This window comes from Phodopus roborovskii, unplaced genomic scaffold, assembly GCF_943737965.1.
Source record: "Phodopus roborovskii unplaced genomic scaffold, PHOROB, whole genome shotgun sequence".
NCBI classification, from domain to species: domain Eukaryota; kingdom Metazoa; phylum Chordata; class Mammalia; order Rodentia; family Cricetidae; genus Phodopus; species Phodopus roborovskii.
The window spans coordinates 10341074-10361712 of NW_026125489.1; the positions used below are offsets into that span (position 1 = coordinate 10341074).

Genomic DNA, 20639 nt, shown 5'->3' on the forward strand with positions numbered 1-20639 from the left:
CTGGAAGCTGAGTTGCAGACCATTGGATTAGAGCAAGATGTGTTCCACAGCGAATGTCTCATCTGTTGTTGAATGACACAAGCCAACAGGGGCCTTAGGTTAACACCTTTGTCTCAGCTCCTTGTCTGTGAATGGTCAGCACCCTGAACTCCTAACGATTTTAGTCATAAAGCCGGTTACGGGAACCTAGAGCAACAGTGTAGGCAAGGACCCCTGAGGGTCAGTTGGATTTGCAAAATTAACGTAAAAGATTTGAGATTGACGATGAGTCATCTGAGTTTAGAGCTGCGGGGTTACCGATGCATAGTTATAGGACCCTTTCTGTGACTTGGGCCAGGGTCACGGAGACCACAGTTCCCAAAGAGAATTGTGACCCAAATGTATACACACTGACAACAAGTGTGTATTTAAATATAGGCCTTTATGTATGTTTAAATACATCATATGCACATATGTATCCATATCTATCATCATCCTTTAGTCTTCACAAGGCATTGGTCCCGGGATCCAAGTAGATGCCCAAACTGCCTTTAGTGAAAAGGTGTCGCCCTAGCATGCAGCCATAGGCATCCCCTCTGTATGGCTTAAGTCATGGGTCATTTATTTATAATGCCTCATACATTGTGAAGACCATGGAACCTATTGCAGTGTTTAGTAGGTGGGGGGAGGGGAGGAAAAACGTCCGTGTATGTTTGGCACAGATGCAATTATTTCTCCCTCCACATGTTTGTCTGCATCCAGTTGAATCCACACACGTGGATGCCCTGAGCCGGGAGGGCAGACTGCATAGAGATGTCTACATGGGTTAGATTCCTCTTCTTCTTCCCAGATACTCCTCCAGATCTACTGAGGCCAAATTTCTGGGTCAGACCCTATAATATTTTCTATAGACTCCATTTAGGCTTTAAGATTTATGCAGAATGTTAACAAAGTTTCCCCAAGCTGAGCTGGGAATGGCTGGTCTACAGGCCTTCTCAACTCTCTCCAATGCTGCATTTTCAAGAAACAACCAGGCTTTTATTGTTGTTTAATTTTGTTTGAGACAAGGTCTGTTACAGCACAGCTGGCCTGCAACTCACCGTGGAGGCTGAGATGGGCCTTGAACTCCTGATCCTCCTGCCTCCACTTTCTACGTGCTGAGGTTATAGGAATGTGATACATGCCTGGCAACACTCTGAGTTCTAAAATAAAGCCACCTGCTTCTGAACTTCTACTACACCTGTCACACCGAGCAACAGCAGCGGCAAGGGAGGACAGGGAAGGGGAGTCCGATGAGAAATACGATCGCATTTAAGCCACGTCTCCACTGTTGGATCCATTATTAGTATTTTGAAGTTCCTTACATGGCAATACAATTTGATTTTATATGCAAACAGCCATCTGGTATAAAAGTACTGGGTGCCACCATTCCAGAGAGGCTGGTGTTGACACAGTGTGTGAAGGGTCTCTGGAGACAACACTCCCCACACTTTAGTGGAGTCACTCTAGAACCAGTGATTCTCAACCTGTGGGTCGCGACCCTGTGGCAAACCTATCTCCAAAGCATATTTACATTACGGTTCATAACAATAGCAAAAGCATAGTTCTGAAGTACAACAACAACAATTCTATGGTTGGGACCCGTATTAAAGCGTCACAGCGTTAGGAGGGTTAGGGTTCTCTGTTCCTGATGCTGTGTAATACCAATCCTGGGACTGTGGCGCAGTGTGCCACCTACAGGTCACACACAGAATAACACCTTTAAGCTGGAAGAGGAGGCCACCAATTCCTAAACAATGAGGAGCAAACATACCTCTCACTCCTTCACAGCTCCCAAAGGGTTTATGTCCATGACAAGGGGAATTAATGATTCTGGACATATCTCCGTGTAATGCTTCCAAAATATCTATTAACCAATCTCCCAAGTTGAGTTTTCCAAAATCAAAAAAAAAAAAAAAAAAAAAAACCAAACAAATCCAACCAACTAAAAAAACAAAAGCCAACCAATAAACAACAACAAGACCCAACAACCCATCCCCAAAGAAAACCCACACTAAAAACCTCAGATCTGTCTGTCTCCCCGTGTATATATATGCTCATCTCCTTAAAGTGGACATACACTTCTTAATTCTTACTAGTTTGCCCCAGAGCAAATTCACGTTACCACAAATGGTTTAGCACAGAAACGGCTTTTCTACAATTTGGCTGAACTAGGACCTAGGCCGATCACTATGCCCCTAGTACCTTGCTGAGGATGGAGTGGGTAACAGCATACATCTAGAGGGGGAGTGAGATACTCTAAAAGAACGCTTCAAAGAGTTGACTTAGACTCTTCCACAGAGCCCTGACAGTAGGAAAAGTCACCGTCACCAGACCAAGGCGACATGCTTAGGGACTGGGTGAACACGGCCAGACAGTGTGCAGAGAGGGAGAAACCTTGGGACACTCAGCCCTAAGTGGGACGCCTCCATCCAATCCCTCCCTTCTGGGATCAGGTAACCCTGGGGAAGAGGAGGCAGAGACAGTATGAGAGCCAGAGGGGAGGGGGACTCCAAGGGAACAAGGACCAACACACCATAAACTCAGAGAGGCCGTGCCGCATGAACCGGGTCTTTACCATACTGGGATCTTAGCGCGGAAAGGGGAAGTGGACGCCTGCCCCCCCATCCCTAACCAAGACGTTATTTCCAATGGATAACCACTTCAAATGGAAAAAACAAAATAGTTTTCTCCAAGCAAGTCTCACCGTGGAAACAAGCCATGTGCCCAACAGAAGACGGTCGCACAAAATGAATGCAGGGGCATCTTCCGTGGTTCCCTCTCATAATGTCATGTCTTTCTCTTCTTTCCTCTTTTTCCTTCTTAATTGATTAATTAGATTTCTATTCTACAGTTCCTTTGCAAGAGACAGAAAGGGAGTAGGCCCAGATGGGGGGGGGGGTTGGGGATGGGAGGAAGTGGTAGAAGCAGAGGGAACTGTAATCATGATATTTTGTGTGGGGAGAAAAAAATCTATTTTCATTAACAGAAAAAAAAATGAATAAAAAGTAAAATTCAGTTTTCTGTTGTGAACGACTAGGTGGCAAATGAATCAATATGCTGTTTTCCACTAGAGGGCACCATTTCCATATTCTGCAGTCAGATGAGTTTGGCATTAGCCAACAACAGAAAGGGATCTGAGAACAGACCCCACTCCCTGCACATGGTTAGGAGCCCCCTCTCCCCGCCCCCCAGCCCAGGAATATGAGGCCTTGATAAATGGGAGCAGCACTTTAATTTGTAAAAGACTCATGTGGGGGTGGGGGACCATTCCTTTTAAAACTGACAATTTTGATCAAGCTACCTGCCTTTGGTGATTTGCCATTTTTCAGGGTTCTGTTCAGCAAAGGTCACGTACCCAAACCCTGGGAAATCTAATGAGGGCATGACGTTGCCTCCTTCCAAAGAAGAACAATGTGCAGGCAGTCTGTGAGATGCGCGCAATTGCCTTCTCAGCTCTGACACACTTCACCTTGGGTGGCTTCTGTTGTCTGTGGCCTCCTAGGACATGTACACACACACCCAAATGTGCCACCTCCCTTATGCATACATAGTGAAAATAAAAGAAACTCTCAAAGAAATGTCAGCCTTTTACAGCATGTAGGACACACTCTTAATTCTCTCTCAGAAAAAAAAAAAAAAAATGGTCATACTCTGAATGGCCAGAGAGTTCCCAGGTGATGGGATTTGGCCCCTTAATGATGGGTGTGGAAGTGCATTCCGAGGAATGGACCCCATGTGACTCATCCCAGGGTTCAGCGCTCAGGATCAGGCGCAGAGTTCAGGTGTGGGGGGCGGGCGGGGAGTCCTTTCTAATGGATCTCATAAGGCAGCCTGTGTGCAAACACAGACAGGACCTACCCTGGCATGGCTTCAGGGCGCCACCAGTGAGGAAAGGGAAGGCGGCTTGAGAAAGGGAGTAGGTCATAGTGATGCCTGGTGGAGCCTAGCCCCACACTGGTGGGCCACACAGCCACAAAGGCTTCAAACCTCAGGCATTGCGTTATGCTTGCCAACTCATGTTGGATACGGCTATAGCAAAACTTCATGTTTTTAAATTTTTTGTAAAATACATGTTTGGGCTGGGTATGTAGCCAAGACCTGTAGGAGGCCCTGGGTATGGTCCGCAGCCCCTTCCCTTACATCCACCTCTACTTCTCCATTCACCTGTACCCATAACCTTGGCTCCTTGGCCACTCCCTTGCGTTTGGATCTGCAGCCACTGTCATTTCTTGTGTTCAATACAATTACATTTTGTTCTTGATTTTCCTTGACCCAAAAGCTCAGCATCTTTATTGCTGTTTTCTTAGGGTTTCCTCATAGATTTAAAAAAAAATATAACAGTAGGGAATAAAGGAATGCTTTAAAAAAAGTGTTTTCTAAGCTTTCAGAGCCCCGGCTCACCTCACAAAAAATGCTTTATGTCTATCATTTAAAATGAAGAAGAAAACAGCTTGTTAATGAGAGCTTGTATGTGTTCCCAATGCTCTGGGTATCACCTTAAAATAACTTTTAAGGGATTATGATATGAAAAGCTACCAAAAGTTCAGATATCATCAGCTGTGTCTTCTAGGAGGGGTAGATAAGTGGCAACTCTGTAGTCAGAATTTCTAGATTCGAATATCTAGTCTAATTTTATTTCTCTGTGATGCTAGGCATGCGGCCCAGTCTCTCTAGGTCTCAGCTCACTTGCAAGAAAGGACAGGGATGCCCTTAATTCTATGCCTCAAGGGATGCTGTGAGGATCCTATGAGATACTACAGGAAGACTGGCTGTCCGTGTCCTGCACGGCGTAGGTCAGTTGCCAGGATTTGCCTATTCCAACAGCAATGCCAGCTGCTGGATGGAAGGGTACAAACACACCTTCTCTGATGTCCTTTCCACCCCTCTGTTCACAGCACACAAATCTAGGCAGTCTGGACAAAGTAGAGGCCCGCCCCGCCCCGCCCCGCCCCGCCCCGCTCACCCCATGTGCCTGGGGCATAGTTTTGAGCTTGAGTTTCCTTTATCATTGCCTCACATCACCTCTCACAGCATCACAGTCCTCACTGTATTCACATCCTCAGCACCTGTCCTTGACATCAGATGAGCATCTGTTGTCTAAATGAGGAAGACCAGATAAGACAGGAAAGCTGGGACAGACTGCAAGCTCCGGGGCACGCAATGGCTATCTCCCTTGAGCGGTGCGAGTCTGCTTCAGAGTTGCATTTTCCTGGTTTAAAAGCATGAAAAAGACTCTGAAAATTTAGTGGAAAATTTGATGAGAGAAATAACAGCATGACAATACAAAATGCTTACCCACTATAGTGTTTCTAATGTACTTTCCACGAACATAGGGTTAAGTTTGTCTTCTTTCCCCAAAAGGTGGCAATCCAGTGCTTGTCTGGGGACATGATACTTGCTCTTCAGTTGCATCTGACCTCTCCCCCGCAGCCCGGAAACTCACTATAAATTACTTTGCCAATAACCTAAGCGCACGAAGCGCTAGTTTCTTCTGTGAAGGCGGAATGAGATACTGTATATAAAGAGCCCGTGGCCTTTCGTTTTCCGTGTGTTTTGGTCTGTGCTGGGCTAGTTCTGCAGTGTGCTAGGACCCTTTACACTGTCAGGCGGAGGCTAATGGGTCAGGTTGACAGATTGTGTTCAAAGGTTGCGTATGCTCCCATAGAACAAGTAGTGTTTATTCGAAGGAGACCATGCAGAACATATGTAATGACCTGGAAAGATCAAAGACATCTGGACCATTGGCAAACACAGTGATGCTGCTGGTGTCCCCTTGACTACTTGCTTTTGGCTACCATCCTCAACCTCTCTGCTGCTGCAGTGATGCTGGCTGTTAAGGACACCCTGTTGCTACTTCTAGGAGGATCACCCTCTGATGACAGCAGGTGACTAGGAAGTTATGTCACCAGGCATCCTGCAGTGGATAGTGGACTGGTGTGAGGGAACGGATGCCTCATTCATTTCCCTAAAGGTGAGCTACCATGGGTGACCCAGGGCTCCCTGTGTGGCCACGGTGAGGGTATGAGCCAATCCGCCTTTGCTTGTCCTGGTCCCTATTCTGCGTCTCCACTTTCCTTATAGGCTAAACAATAAGTAATTTCAGACTTCCTTTTACTTCTCAAAGTCATCGTGCTCTCTCTCTCTCTCTCTCTCTCTCTCTCTCTCTCTCTCGTGTGTGAGTGTGTGTGTGTGTGTGTGTTGTTAATTAAAATGCCCTTTGAAGTAAAGTGGAACAGGTATTGTTTTGTAAATGGGGAAAGCTATACCGCAGAGGACTTTATCTGTTAAGCTACTTCACTTCCGTCATAAATGAGAGAGACTGTGTGCTGTATCAGATGCAAAGGGGAACTATTAACAATACGATTTTTCCGAATGGCACCTGTGTACCGGGACACGAACCATGGGGACACAGAGAACCCGTGTAAGTGGTTAAGATCCTTACAGTCTGGTTAAGGAGCAGGGTCCATCACTCCAGAACAAAGGCCAGTCTTCTGAACGATTTCTTACGTAAAAATCACTGCTAGGCAGTGGTCCTCTTGTGAGTTCTGTGTGGTTACAAATCCCCATGGGTATGGATAGGCTACATGGCCTACGGGAGGAGGCAAATTTTATGTTGTGCTGTGGAGACTGCAGATGATGGAGAGAAAAAAGCAAGGAAGGAAACAAAGATTCGAATGCCAGCAGAAACACAGGGCATGGAAGAAGGCAGGAAGGGGAGGAGACTGGATGGGATGGAGTGTTTGGGGCCAGCAGTGAGCAGATTTGGAGAGAAAAATCTGAATTAGGTGGTCTAGGATCTCTTGGGCTCAGCAAGGATGTCTTGTCCGGTAGGCGACTGGGGGATTTTTTCATAGCAAGATAGTAAACAGTAACAACTACTGTTTTAGGAGGTAAGTCTGAAGAGAATACAATATGAATTTAAAAAGGGAAAGAATGAGATACAGACAGAAGGGATGGAATGAAACAATGCATATATGATGTTAAGTATATTAGTTACGATGGCATTTTTATGATCAGAAGTTTCAGTTCAAAGATGAAGTAATGTAAGCCGGGCCCAGGGTGAGGAGTGTATCGGTAACGAGAAAGTTGAAGAACCAAGGGTCAATAGAATTTGGGGGTGGGTAATTGGGAATAGAGAAAAATGACTACTATTGCCCCTACATTGTATAGAGTTTTAATCCTTACAATTTTCAACATATATTTTCATATTTATATAAGCATGTACATTTAGTCTCGATCTTATTTTACTTACATTTTAACTTAAATTAAATTGTTGATACAAAGGATGAGAGATTTATGCAGCATGACCAAAGAGCCTTTAGGGACAGTTGATTAATAAGGCAGCCCTTATGATCTCATGGCTTTATAGCCAGGCTTTTATGTAATAAACAAAACATAATTACATCAGGGTCAAGATCTGGAAATAAAACATGGGACTTTTAAATGGCACCATTAGAATACATGAGCATAAAATTTTCAGGATTAAAGACGACATTCCAGAAAACTGTTTTTTGACTGCATAGCGCACAACATAGGCTTTGTATTTTATCTCTCTTAAAGTTAAACACTGTGCTGGCAGAGATTTATGACAGAAAGATGGGAGTGAAAATAAGATAAGAAGGAGGGAAGGAAGGACTGACAGACAGCAGACGTGTTGGCTGGGCGTTGATCTGAGGGTTACTTCTTCCCTGCTAGAGACTACATGTTATATGTAAGAGATAAAGCAACCGTGTGTGTGTGTGTGTGTGTGTGTGTGTGTGTGTGTGTGTGTGTGTTCAGAGTCTACTGGCTATGGCAGGTCACTAAACTAAAATTGACAATATATACAAGAGTTTTATAAGCAGTCTGGGCACAGACGTTTTGGGATTAATGCAGAAGGTAGCAGGAGAGAGGTCCCTGGGTTAGTGTTGGGCTGCAAGGGTGAGGCATGCAGACACTGTGAGGAAAGACCCCGAGTCACTCAAGAGGAAGCATCAGGTGAAGCTTCTCTCCCTGCCCAGGCCTTCCCTCACCTTTGGACCTTCCTTGTCTTCATGCTGTCAAGCTGCTTGGTGTTTTATTGCTTACAGGAAGAAACGTGAAAACAGAAGGCAAATAAATATGAGTTGTCTTTTGAGTCCTAGAGGTCGGGTGCTCAGCAGAAGAACACATCTGAAAGTGTGGATGCCAGGTCAAGCGCAATACGAAAGGAACATGAGTAGATAGTTTTATTCACAAAGCCAGCAAAAGAGTCCACGGACTGAGTGGAGGGCGAAGCTTTAGTCGGGATGGCTTGGGGTCACAAACACTGGCAAGACACTGTCTTTCATGGCCGAGCCCTGGAGAAGCGTTAGATCTTCAGCAGGGGGACCTTGACCCTTGGTAGAACCATGAGAAAAAGTGGCTGGTGCTGTAGGCACGGAGTCTTGACATACACTTTCCCACATTTGCACTTGACGGGTCAGCAGCGAGAACATATTGTGGTATCTCGGAACGTGTAGGATAAAGTTCAGAGAGGGAGAGGAAGGGAATGAGAAGGCGTGACCAATAGAAACAGAGGGGTTTGTACGCATGGAAAGAAGGAAGGAGTTGGTAGCAACAGCCCAGCGTGAACTTCTGAGGATACAGGATGTAACGGCCATTTTAGCAAACGGCAGTGTGTCTGGATAACATCAAGGCAGATGGGACTCTCACATTTTATATTAAGACGGTCCCTTCAACATCCAGATAAAATTCCCAAGCAGGGGGGTTCCCTCAGGGGGGCCTGAGGTAGAAAAGGGGGCTGAGATCAAGTTTCTGCCATTTAGGAAGGATGAGAGTTAGAACAAAAATTTAGTGTGGGTTACACAGAAATAAAACTCTGCTTCTCATTTCCTTCACTTGTAGACACAGATTCATTCTTACTGCAGTGCTGGTACTTTCTAATAGCAAATAGGGAAGGGGCGGACAGAGTGGAGGCAAGTACCATTTCATGGACTTTAAAGACTTGGGGATGGTGCCTGGAGAAATAAGCACAGTAGCAGGGTGGATGTGTGTGTGGGTGCCTCGCAGGAAATCAAGTTTGACAGAGCTGGCAGAAGTTAGGCTGGAGAGGGTTGTCATGTTCCACACAGAGGAATGACCAATTCTTGCAAACCGAAGTGTGGAACTACCGAGGCATTTAAAAAGAAAGATATTCGAATGTACTTCAGAGTTTGAGATGTCTGCGGATGGAGTGGGGGAGAAGACAACCTGAGCTGAGAAGGTGGGAAGGTCCACGTGACACTGATTAAGAGAAATGAGAAATCCCGAGTCCTCGGGGTAACGGGGTTGGAAAGAAGGGATCCTAGGAGAAAGGTGACAGACCCTCACAGTGCTCGGGTACATCGTAAGACGGGAAGAAGTAAGACAGTTGGGGATATTATCAGGACCCTAGGATTCAGAATGCACAAAGAAAAATGATGAAAATTTTGAGTTCCTGAGCATACCTTTTTGTTTGTTTGTTTTTATCCAGACAGTGTTTCTCTGTAGCTTTGGAGCCTGTTCTGATACTCATTCTGTAGACCAGGCTGGCCTCAACTCACATTGATCTACCTGCCTCTGCCTCCCAAGTGCTGGGATTAAAGGCGTGCGCCACAACCTTGGAGACTCTTGGCGAAAACAGATTTCTCTTGCTTTGAGAAGTAAGGCATTAGCAGTAAGGGATGCAGGGGCAGTTGTGATTACACATCAGGGGGCATGGAAGCTGTTCAATACTGATTAGGCCCTAGTTTTGTTTTTGTTTTTTTTTTGTTTGTTTGTTTGTTTTTTTTGAATAGCATTTCCATGTGGATCACAAAGATGAATAAGATACCACTTGAATATCCACCCTTCTCAAACATCCATTCCATTAAAAGAATGCATGGAGCTTTAGCTTACACTCCTTGAAAGTCAAGCATGCTAAGGAGGTGCTCTACAAGGATAGGGTGCTGCCCCAATAACTCTTCTCACAATGTTACACCGACCTTGCTTCAAATTAGTAGTGCATAGTAACAATTAAAATTAGCCTTATTCTTTTAAACTGTTTATTTGTATCTGTAAATCTTGAGTGTATCTTCCCTTCATTGTCTATAACAAGGCATTCAGCTCTCTGTCTCAAGGTTTGCCTTTGGAGACTGGAAAGCAGCTGAGAACCCCAGCTTGTCCTTTCTTAGTTTAGAAGTCAAACGAGTGGCAGATCTATGGGTCTGGATCCCAGTTCTCCAGACCCCAGCTTTACCTCAAGGGGAAAGGTCTTTCTCCTGGTCATTTCCAGACCAAATCTGAGAATGTCGCTTAGCTATACCCAAGTGTAAGACTATCACTTGTGAGCTAGGGCAGAGCTGTCAGGAAGGCGGCAGTCTTTTGGGGAAGGAGATAGGAAGAAGAATGATTTCACTGCTCCCTTCCCCTCGAGAGAGGCATCAACTGTTTGTTAAGTGCCTTTAGAGCTGACTACAACAAATTTCTCTTTGTCACATCACTCACTGGCAAAACAGTAAAAGAATTTCAGATCTTCTTCTTGAGGCAGATTCTCATACTGTCGGTCAAGCTGACCTGGAACTCACAATATATCTCAGGGTGGCCTCAAACTTATGGTAATCCTCCTGCCTAAGCCTCTATGTCCAATACCATATATCACTGGAAAAATAATAGAATTATTTAAGAACACCGTGAAAAGGGTTTAATTAATATTTGGGGGGAGAGAAAATTTAGCCCTTCATTACGTACATTGTATATTCTAGTTTTCTCCCATGGGACTTGGCATACCACATGAATAAATACATCCCAAAGACAGATAGGGGTAGCAACAACACAGATCTCAACACACAATTCTTGTTGTAGTTAAAGGAAGCAGAAAGGTAACTATAGAACAAATTAATTTGCTGCACAGCCTCCTTCTACATGACTCCAAACAACATCGGTGTCTGCAGGAAACACTCTCACATTTATTACCAACCCCTTTACACCATGATTGATGACAATTAGATGAGATAACTCTCTTTGGTTAGTGGCCCTTGATAAATAGGTAATGAATGGTGGTAGGAACCACCTCAGAGTTGAAGATGGACTTTCTTTGGGTCTCTGCAAGCTTCAGAGGCACCTGAAACAGGGTTTCCCAAGCACAGAGACTCCACCGGGTTGCAAGAAACCTACTTCCTGGTGCCCATTTCGTGGTGATCGATTCTACCCCATGGCCAGCCATCTCCACTTCACCCTTTGTAGCTGAAGGAGCCAGGGGCGCTTACCTCTCCTGAAGTCCTATGGGTTTCATCTTGAAGGGAGAAGGGCAGGCAGAGGTGGAGGCAGCAGTTTTAGTCTCAGGAACGCATTGGCCTTGAGGGTCCACGACAACATTCAGCACCTTTGGCACCTGCTCAGGCTGGACCATGCTGGGGGCTGTCTTGGCCTCCAACTGTCCTGGCTGTAACGCAATGGGTGATAGGTGGATCTCCTGGTTTTTCTCTTTGTCTTGTCTTAAGGAAAGCTGAAACCGTTCTTTTAACCTGTAAATGATCTACAAAAAGAGATATGAGGGCTTCTGTGAGATTTGTGTGCCCTGGAAAAGGAACAAAACACAACATCCCGCACCTTAAAAGGCATCAAAATAGACGTTAGCAATAAAGTAAACCTAGCCTCTGATATAATTTCTTGTTTGATTTTTTTTTGTGTGTGTGTGTGTGGTATTGAGTTTTTTTTTTCATTAAAGCATATGCTTGTTACATAAATAATATCTGTATAAGGTCAAGCCAACAAGATGGGTCCTGGTGGCAGGAAGCACTACTGGACTCCATGCAAGAACGGGGCAGAGGCGGGGTGTGGAGTGTGGGGTGTGGATCGGGTGGAGGGCAGGGGGTAGGGCATACAGGTGGAGGTACAAGGACGGACTGCCTCTGACTGGAATTTCCAGTTGGGCTATACATACACCTTGGGGGTTTGTGCACTCGAATATGTTCTGCAAGGATATATTCAAAAGGAAATATGGCAATAAGTCTACGAAGATGCTGGATGACAATTTGATCATAGGAGTTTCTTGAGATGGGAGACATTTTGAAGGAAGACCTATGAAACATGGGCCGATGATCTTTATAGAGACAGAGAACTGTTTATAGTAAGGAAGCAATGCTCATAAAATATTAATAAAGGAACAGTTATTCTATAAGCAACCCATTCTTATCTTGGTAAGGATGTCATTAGTCATACAACAGTTTGAGGATCTGCTAAATACTTAAGCAAACTAAATGTAGGACATCCAATAAGGAGTAATTTGGATAGCTAGAATTTTCTTGTTTTTCTCCTTTAAATTGTGTGTGTGTGTGTGTGTGTGTGTGTGTGTGTGTGTGTGTGTGTGTAGGGAGAGAGAGAGAGAGAGAGAGAGAGAGAGAGAGAGAGAGAGAGAGAGAGAGAGAGAGAGAGCATATCTGTGTTTTATGTGTGAGGGTGTTTTGCCTGGTGTGTGTGTGTGTGTGTGTGTGTGTGTGTGTGTTCCACATGCATGGCTGGTGTCAGAGGATGTCAGAAGATGTGCTGGATCCCCTGGAACTGGAGTTACAGATGGTCGTGGACCATCACATGGATGCTGAGAATTGAACCCAGGTCTTCTGGAAGGGCAGCCAGTGCCTTCAAACACAGAGCCATCTCTCCAACACAAGACATTCCCTTTCACGCTTTTAAAAGGAGACAGAATGGTGGGACACCAACTAGCTTTGAGAGTTTCATGTGTTTATGCCGTATCTTTTTACTGGCTGGCCTCTCCCACCTTTCCATGCTGTACCCTTGTGCCCCCCCCCAGGATTCTCCCTCCCACTTTGTTCCATTACATTTCCCACGCCGTCTCCAAAGCCACCGTCTTCCAGAATTACCAGTATCTCGACCTTGTTTCCCACATTTACCGGATGCTGGCTCCTCAATTTCTACAGAAACTAGAAGTCTAGTGCTTTGTCATGTGTGTTCTCAGGGTGTGACCCGGTGAGTTAATGTGTGTGGAGGGAGAGGTGGCAAGTAATTATCTGTAATTATGAAGGTGTAGGGCACCTAGGGTGTCTGCATACAGGATGCCTCAGGACGTCGAGATCCCTGGTTTAATTTCTAGGATCTATTAGCTGAGCAGACACGAGTTCAAGAGGAAGGAAGATCTCTCAGCCCTTCCTAACCAGATTCCCTCTAGCTACTCATGAAATGTCTTCCCTGCCTTTTCAAAGTTCTTCCAAATTCTGGTCATTGCTATACTTTAAGTCTTCTGGATAACTTAAGCTCTCTCCCTATATGTATGCGCACCTCGCACCTCTATGTGAACTCATCTAAAATTATGAAATAACTACCTTTTTTGAACATTAAAAACATTTTCTGGGTATTCCCAGAATAATATTGAGGATGAGTCTAACAAAATCTGTTTATTAAGATGGCTCAGAATTAAGTTAAAACACAGCAATCTACAATGAATCGTTGGAGTGAGAGCAATCTCCTCAAATATGATCATACTTCATTGTACGTATGAAATTAAAAAATTAAGGTAAGAAGAGAGCTAGAACGCCCTCCCCATAGAGTGAACGGATTGCTTGTTGGTAAGCTGTAAATCTCTTTGTAAGCAATTAAGGATGGCTGGGGAGAGAATGGCTGGAGTCACATGTGACAAAATTAGAGACTGCTGGGCGTGCTGAGCAAAAGCATTAGACCACACCACACCGGCAGGGGAGGTGGCTCGGTGCTTACAGCACTGGCTGCTCTTGCAGAGGACCTGGGTTTAATTCCCGGCACCTAATGGCGGCTCACAACTCTAGTTCCACGGGATGTGTCCACCACTTCTGGCCCCAGCGGGCTCCTGCATTCATGTGGTACCCATAAACCCAACCACAGGCACACATACACGTAAAAGTCATAGGTAAATACTTCAGCAAGAGGAAGGTCTCAAGACCATCAGGGTGAAGGAGATGCACTAATGGATTAAAAGAAGATCTCCTTAAGAAGGAATAATGTACATGTCGGGTATAGCTAGAAGTGCACATCATACACTGAACCACTGGGAAATTATGACACATGGGGAAAACAGATGTCAATTATTAGAACGGAGCTTCCTCCATGGATAATGTTTACTTTCAGATAACTGTACTGTGCTTTCCTGGAGCTATAGGAGAGAGAGTGTGTGTGCTGAACAGGGGTAGGGTGGGGAAGGGGGTGTCTTTATCTTGTGTGCAGTGCCTTAATATCGCTAACTTCCTGCATACTTACAGTTTCCACAGATTTTGCCACCATTCTACAGAAACAAACACACAGTAGGGCAACACCAACCAGACGCCACATACCCGGGAAGCTCACTGTGTTAAGCTAAATCTACTAAAACACGAGTTACTACAATTTAAAGTGGGATAGCATTTGCTTTAAGTTGCAAAAGGGCTTCCACTTAAAAGTTAGGTTCCACTTAAAAGAAGGAGTGATGCATCTAAATCGTAGCTTAAGGTCTTCACATGTGAACGTAATAGGCATTTATGTTGCTTGCTTATGTTTTTGTTTTGGAGACATTGTACTGTGAAAGCAGGAGCCCTCCATCGCTCTTGGCAGGTCATTTCACGATTACATTAGAGTAAACAGGACCTGGTCTAAAGTCCTTCTCTCTTGCATGGAGTTCAGCGAGGAGCCTTTGCCACATATTTTATAATCAGTAATCTATTTCACCTCCGGCTTGTAACCTCTCTCCGTGGGGTTTGCATGCAAACAGATTTCTACAACGCTCATTTGGAAAAAAAAAATCAGAATCTTGAAAATGCTTAATGTAAATGTGTCACTCGAAATATTCAAAATACTGGGCTGCCTGATTTAAAAAAAAACAAAAATAAAACAAAAGTGTAGAAAAAAAGATGAGGTTGCTACCTGGACACAAGGCCACTGTCGTGGATTTTAGCTTTAAAGTACTGGTTCTCAACTGCCTAGTAGGGGTTTTGAGCCTCAGAGGGTATTTGACAATGTCTAGAGAAATGTTGGGGTGGGCGTCATGGGGGCAGTAGCCATAGGGCAGGTTGTGGGTAAACGCTCTGCAGTAGGTACACAGCAAAGTTTACCCTCTCCACCCCCAACAGCACAGTCAGCCCTTGATCCTAGTAGTGATACTGTTGAGAGGTCCTAGAGTAAGAAATCTAAGCCTCATCTGGGGTAACCTTTGCCTTCAACGATGATTTCCTTCAAATCCACACATTCTCCTTCCTGACCACTTCCCCAAAGCTTCTGGAAGTGTGTTAGAAATTTCTCTGTACAGACTGGATCCTCAAATACAGTATTTGCATATTTTTCTCTATGAGGATTCACTTTGTTTATAAAACCTCCATTCTTAAAGCCTAGCAGAGCAACGATGACAAGTTAAAACTTTTCCTTCACTTTTAGAGCCTGTGTTGGGCCTTTGGGATGCATTACACTAATTTGATCATCTGAGGAAGGAAAAGAGAAAGGAATATTGAATAAGTGGAACTATAAAAGCTGAATTATAGTATGGGGAATATAAAATGGCTGCAGTGAGACCCGAGGAATGCAAAAGTGAGAGAGAGAGATGTTCCATAGTTATAATTTTCATTTTTAAAATCTCACAAGTATCAGAAAAACATTGTTTTTGGATTAAGAAGTGTTCTAATTTTAAAATGATGGTCCCAATAGACAGTGTTCAGTATGGTATTTTATAGTAAGTTATGAAAGCGTCTATTTTTTCAATGGCATTAACATTCCTAATCCACCCTGGAAATGAGTCAGTGTAGATGCAGACATGGCACATGAGTATGTTCCTAGGAACGCAGAGGTTCCCAGGAGACAGATGTGTAAAATCATGTCCAGTACAAGGTACTAAGTGCAAATGGTTGCGTCCTTAGCACACAGGTATGGAGTAGCAAATGCTTATTCAGTCTTGCCTGGGTGGAGTCCAACTGATAAATGCACAGGCATACTCCTGTGCTCCTGGACCTAGAGACAGAAGTTCCCAGAATGAGTGACAGGGACAAAGGAAACCATGGTTGACTCCCATTCTGGAACCAGGCAGGGTCGTGGCAGTGAGCTTAGACTTTCAAACCGGATGTATCTGACTCTGAATTCCAATCCTTCCTACCCTTCTGCTCCTCCCACGCATCCTCACTCATTGTTTGCTGTAAATCAAGTCCCTTCACCATTTCCGAATCCTGGTTTGCTCCTCAGTGTCCTTAGGAACTTAAAACATTACTGTGTGTCCTGTGGCAAATATGGGTCCAGGGGGAATGTGCTACATGGAAGAAACGGATTGCTATTGGTAATTACAACTATGGTTTTACCACTGTCAGTAAGGGGGGTTGTAGACTACTTAATTCATAACAAGAACAATTTGAGCTACAGGTCTGCTTTGGAGATGGTGTCGTCATCGATTGTATCAGCTACAGCTACGGATCTGACTGTGTCTCCCTCATCCGGGGAGATTATACATAACAAGCAGAAGAGCGTAGCATTTATGTCTACTTTTGACAGGAAATTAGGGAATGATTTTCAGAGCCTGATGGTCTAGTAAACTATTTTTGGCCTTAGTTACCAGACCCTGACTAGAAAACCCTTCGACTTGGTACCTGGATGACCCTTCTCTGGGTCCACCCTGGGAGCGCTTTTACTGAAGCAGCCGTTAGTCATTTCCAATACCTGGTCTCTAGACATCTGTATGTATGTTCCATGAGTACGTTTACACTTTTGAATGAGCCTGTTAGTAGAGTTAAAGGTCTTGTTTAGGTGATAAATGGCGTTCTTTCTATCACATACTTAAGTTTAAGAACGGATTTTTCTCAGTAATAAATCTCCATCGAAAACACACTGAATGGAGTCAACATTGCCCACACGTTTCTTTTTTTTCTTGGAAAATTCTATTTGCCTACTTGCTACCCCACTCACTCACTCTGCATTCATATTTGAGAGTTGCTAAATAAGTCACACATTTAAAAATGCCATGCTGATCTTATGTCTGGTGATATATACTCCTTTTTTTTTTTTTTTTGTATCTTAAGGGAAGTAAACAATATTCAACATTTCAACCACTCGGTGAGTTTTATGTTATTGTTGTATAGCACATATAACCTTCCATTACAACAATTTACCCATATAACGTCATAATAAAAATCACCTGATTTTCATTTCAATGCTATATAAAGAGGCTGGACACAAATAATGACGCTTTATGCTTCACAAATATAATTAATGCCACAAGAAACATTATTAATGATAGCTTTTTCTGTTACATGGAGTCATCCGAAGGGAATGATTTAACTGTACATTTGAGAATAAGAAAATACTTCAGCACAAAATGTATACTGTGTAACTATTACTAACGGAGCCTGCCCCCGTTGGCCCCCCCCAATCAATTTAAGATAAATATCAGAAGCATGTGGACTCAGGAAGACAAGGTGATATTGGGAAATCATATTTGACATGATTCTAAATGTGAACTGTGGCAAATCGTGTCAAATAAATACGCTTTGCCTTAATCCTATTAGAGAGTAATATTTTTCAGTGAACACCAATCCCTTCCTAAGCTTTGTTCCTGTTTAAGTGACACGTTCACAGTAAAACTTGAGATTGTGTTCGCAACCAACCCCTCAATCAAGCTAGCGATCATTTCTGCCATTTATCTAATAATCACCCGCACACGGGTCAAGCCTTCTCCTTTCCCATCTTTGTTCCCCGCCATTTAACATGTTTCTCCCCTAGGGAGGTGACAGCACTACCTAGCAAACCGCCAGTCCTGCTCCTTCTACCGTCACATAGCCCTCCATCTTTTGCACCTCCTCCTCTCCACCCTCCCCCGCCCCAGCTCACCATCATCATCTTTGTTGCAAGAGTGCCTGATGTACCAGTCCTTGTACCCCACCCTCCCTTCAACCCCAAACGCTTTCCTAAGCAGGGGCCAATCCTTTCAACACACGCGCGCAACCTGACAGTCTAAAGTTGTGTCACCCCAACACCATTCCGGGACTGTGCTCTCTCCTGGATAAGTGCGCACCCATTTCTCCCAAATGTCTGGCTGGTCTGCCTCATCACTTACTACAATGTAATACTTAACAAAGAACTGACAAGATGTTTTATGTTTATGAAAAACTGAATACAAAATAACGAGTTCTTATACATGTCTGTTTCATAAATATCTTGAGTTGGTGTAGTATATTTGTTGTATCTTTTTTTTTTTTTTTACTTCTTATTTTTTAACTTTTTTCGAGACAGGGTTTCTCTGTGTAGCTCTGGATATCCAAGAACTCTCTTTGTAGACCAGGCTGGCCTCAAACTCATAGAGATCCACCTGCCTTTCTCCCTGAGTGCTGGGATTAAAGGTGTGTGCCACCATGCCTGACTGAAACAGTTTTTATTTATTTATTTTTTATTTATTTACTTACTTATTTAATTTCAGTTTTTGTATTTGCTATAATGGGTGAAACTAATATTGATAAATTATTACTACTGACTTGTTGCCACAGTGAAGATGAAGTCACTCTTAGTTATATACATTTTACACATTTGATGAGCTCATAATGCCATGCGGTCATCAGAGTACACAAGTGCACTGCCCTAAATCTACATTCCCCTCCACCCACCAGTGTGGACACCCAGAGCTCCTTCTATTCCAGTGTCTTTATGGTTTTGTGTTTCTCAGGATGTCATAGAGACGAAGCCGTAGAGTATGCTCACTGTTTGATATTTTAAAAAATGTTGCTCTTTGTCTGTATTTCTTTCCATAGTCAAAGCTCCAGAGAACAGTGACTCTATGTGTCTTATCCTTTTCTTTCCCACAGTAGACCCTCTGCATGAATATGCTGCCTACAGACACGTTGCTTCAATGAGTGGATGAACCTGCAACAAACCTGATAGCAGTCATCCATACTTTTGAAGAATTCCTTTCTTGCTTTCTTCTAGTAACACTGAAATGGGCTTATTCAGGTTCGAGACATTTAAACTGATGTCCTGCCAATATTGGGAAAGGGAGAGTTGGCCTTGTACCCAAGAGGTGAAGGGTGTGGCCACCATGGGTCCTTTAGCCCGGGACCAGTGCATGGTTGTACCCAGTCGTGTGGGATATCTGAGCATCACTGAATCTGAAACATAAACTCCGCTCTCTTTCTGCTCTTTCTTCGAAGCCTGCCTGTGACCTGGCTTCCCACAGTCTCTTTTCACTCTTGACTTGGTTCTTCTGGATCTTACTCATCAGTCATCTGCAAACCCTCAGCTTTTATCATTTCTCTCCTTTAATTCTTCTGGTTTCTCACTACAGTGATGGGGAGTGAACACAGGGGCTTGCAAGCCCTAAGTAAGAGTTCTGCTGAGCCACAGGTCTGGCTCCTCCATTACGACTGACAAGACAGAGGACAGGACTTGAGGTTTCTCATGTTAAGGGAAAAGAATCACATATGTTTAAGTGCAGTTATCCATGAGAAGGGCTACACCCTTCAAGCCAGTAGTCAGAAGTCTCTATAAAACTTTCAGTCTTTTTCATCAAAATTCTTTTCCTTAATATCTACCACTTAAGACTTTGAAGACTCCACCCTCCTTGGGGAGCAGACAGGGGATGGGATGGGGGTTGGTGGGGGGGGAGACAGGGGAGGATGGGAGGGTGCAAGAACCGGAATTGATATGTAAAACAAGCTTGTTTCTAATTTAAATAAATAAAAATATATGAAATATGTTTTAAACTTAGTTCTTAAATTACTGTTTTGATTTTTGGGCCACAGTTTTCTGAAGTTCAATTTCTGATCCAAAAGGTCATATCTTTGATTCGGTTGTGATGGGGGTTTTAGGTTGTTCTTTTCTGTTTCCTGTATTTTAAGAACATGGAAATGTGCCTGTCTTCACTCTGTCTATGACCTCATTTGTGTCCCCCGAGTTCACGTCCACTGAGCCTCTCTTTCTTTCTAGACGGAGTCTCAATCTTTCTGACACAAATCTGTTTCCAGAAGCAGGAGGCACAAATGAACAAAAGGCAACAAAATGTAGACAGAATCATTAGCATTATGTCTTTTGGAAGGGATGTGTAAAACAAAAGAGGAAGCATTTCCTGAAATATGCAGAATGAAAAGAACGTGACACACAGGAGAAGACATTAAGTCCATTTGTAAACTCCAAACATTATGCTACATCACAAAATTTCAAAAGAGTAATAAGCAACAACAACAACAAAACCCCACCTCATTCTATTGGAAAGACAACTATTAACTCATTCCATACCAAATTCAATACCAGAGCCTGGTCTAATTTAGTGGGATGGGTTCACCTTGGGCTTTACTTTTTAAAATCGGGGCTATACTTTGTTGGCTATTCATCATGACCTGTAGAACAGCTGCAGCGCATACTTTCATCCGTGTACATTATTCATTCAATTGGAAAGGAGCGATCACTGCGTGGGTTACCTTCAAGGCTATAATCACTTCCATTAATGCCTGATGTTTCTTAGAATACCTTCAAGGCCATTTAAAATAGGGAAATAAACCCTTTCCCCGGGGAGAAAGCTTTGCGCCAAAGACATCCTTCCTTAAATTATTTTTCTGTGCTCCCTAAAGGGGAGAACTAGAACCCTAAGTGTACACACGAGACTTCAGTGACATTAAGGGTTACAGGGACCTCAGCAAATCACCCTCTAAATCTTCACATGGGGTTGGTCCAAAACCCTG

The 20639-nt window shown here is 43.7% G+C and overlaps 1 protein-coding gene across 1 annotated transcript in view; it reads right to left on the reverse strand.

Annotated features, from left to right (window-relative positions):
* Ptprr (protein tyrosine phosphatase receptor type R) overlaps window positions 1-20639 on the reverse strand; it is a 198239-nt gene that overhangs the window by 63821 nt on the left and 113779 nt on the right. Inside the window, exon 6 of the mRNA XM_051176224.1 lies at window positions 11247-11515. Within this exon, the coding sequence (XP_051032181.1) occupies window positions 11247-11515 (269 nt within the window). The remainder of the gene's footprint in view (window positions 1-11246; window positions 11516-20639) is intronic.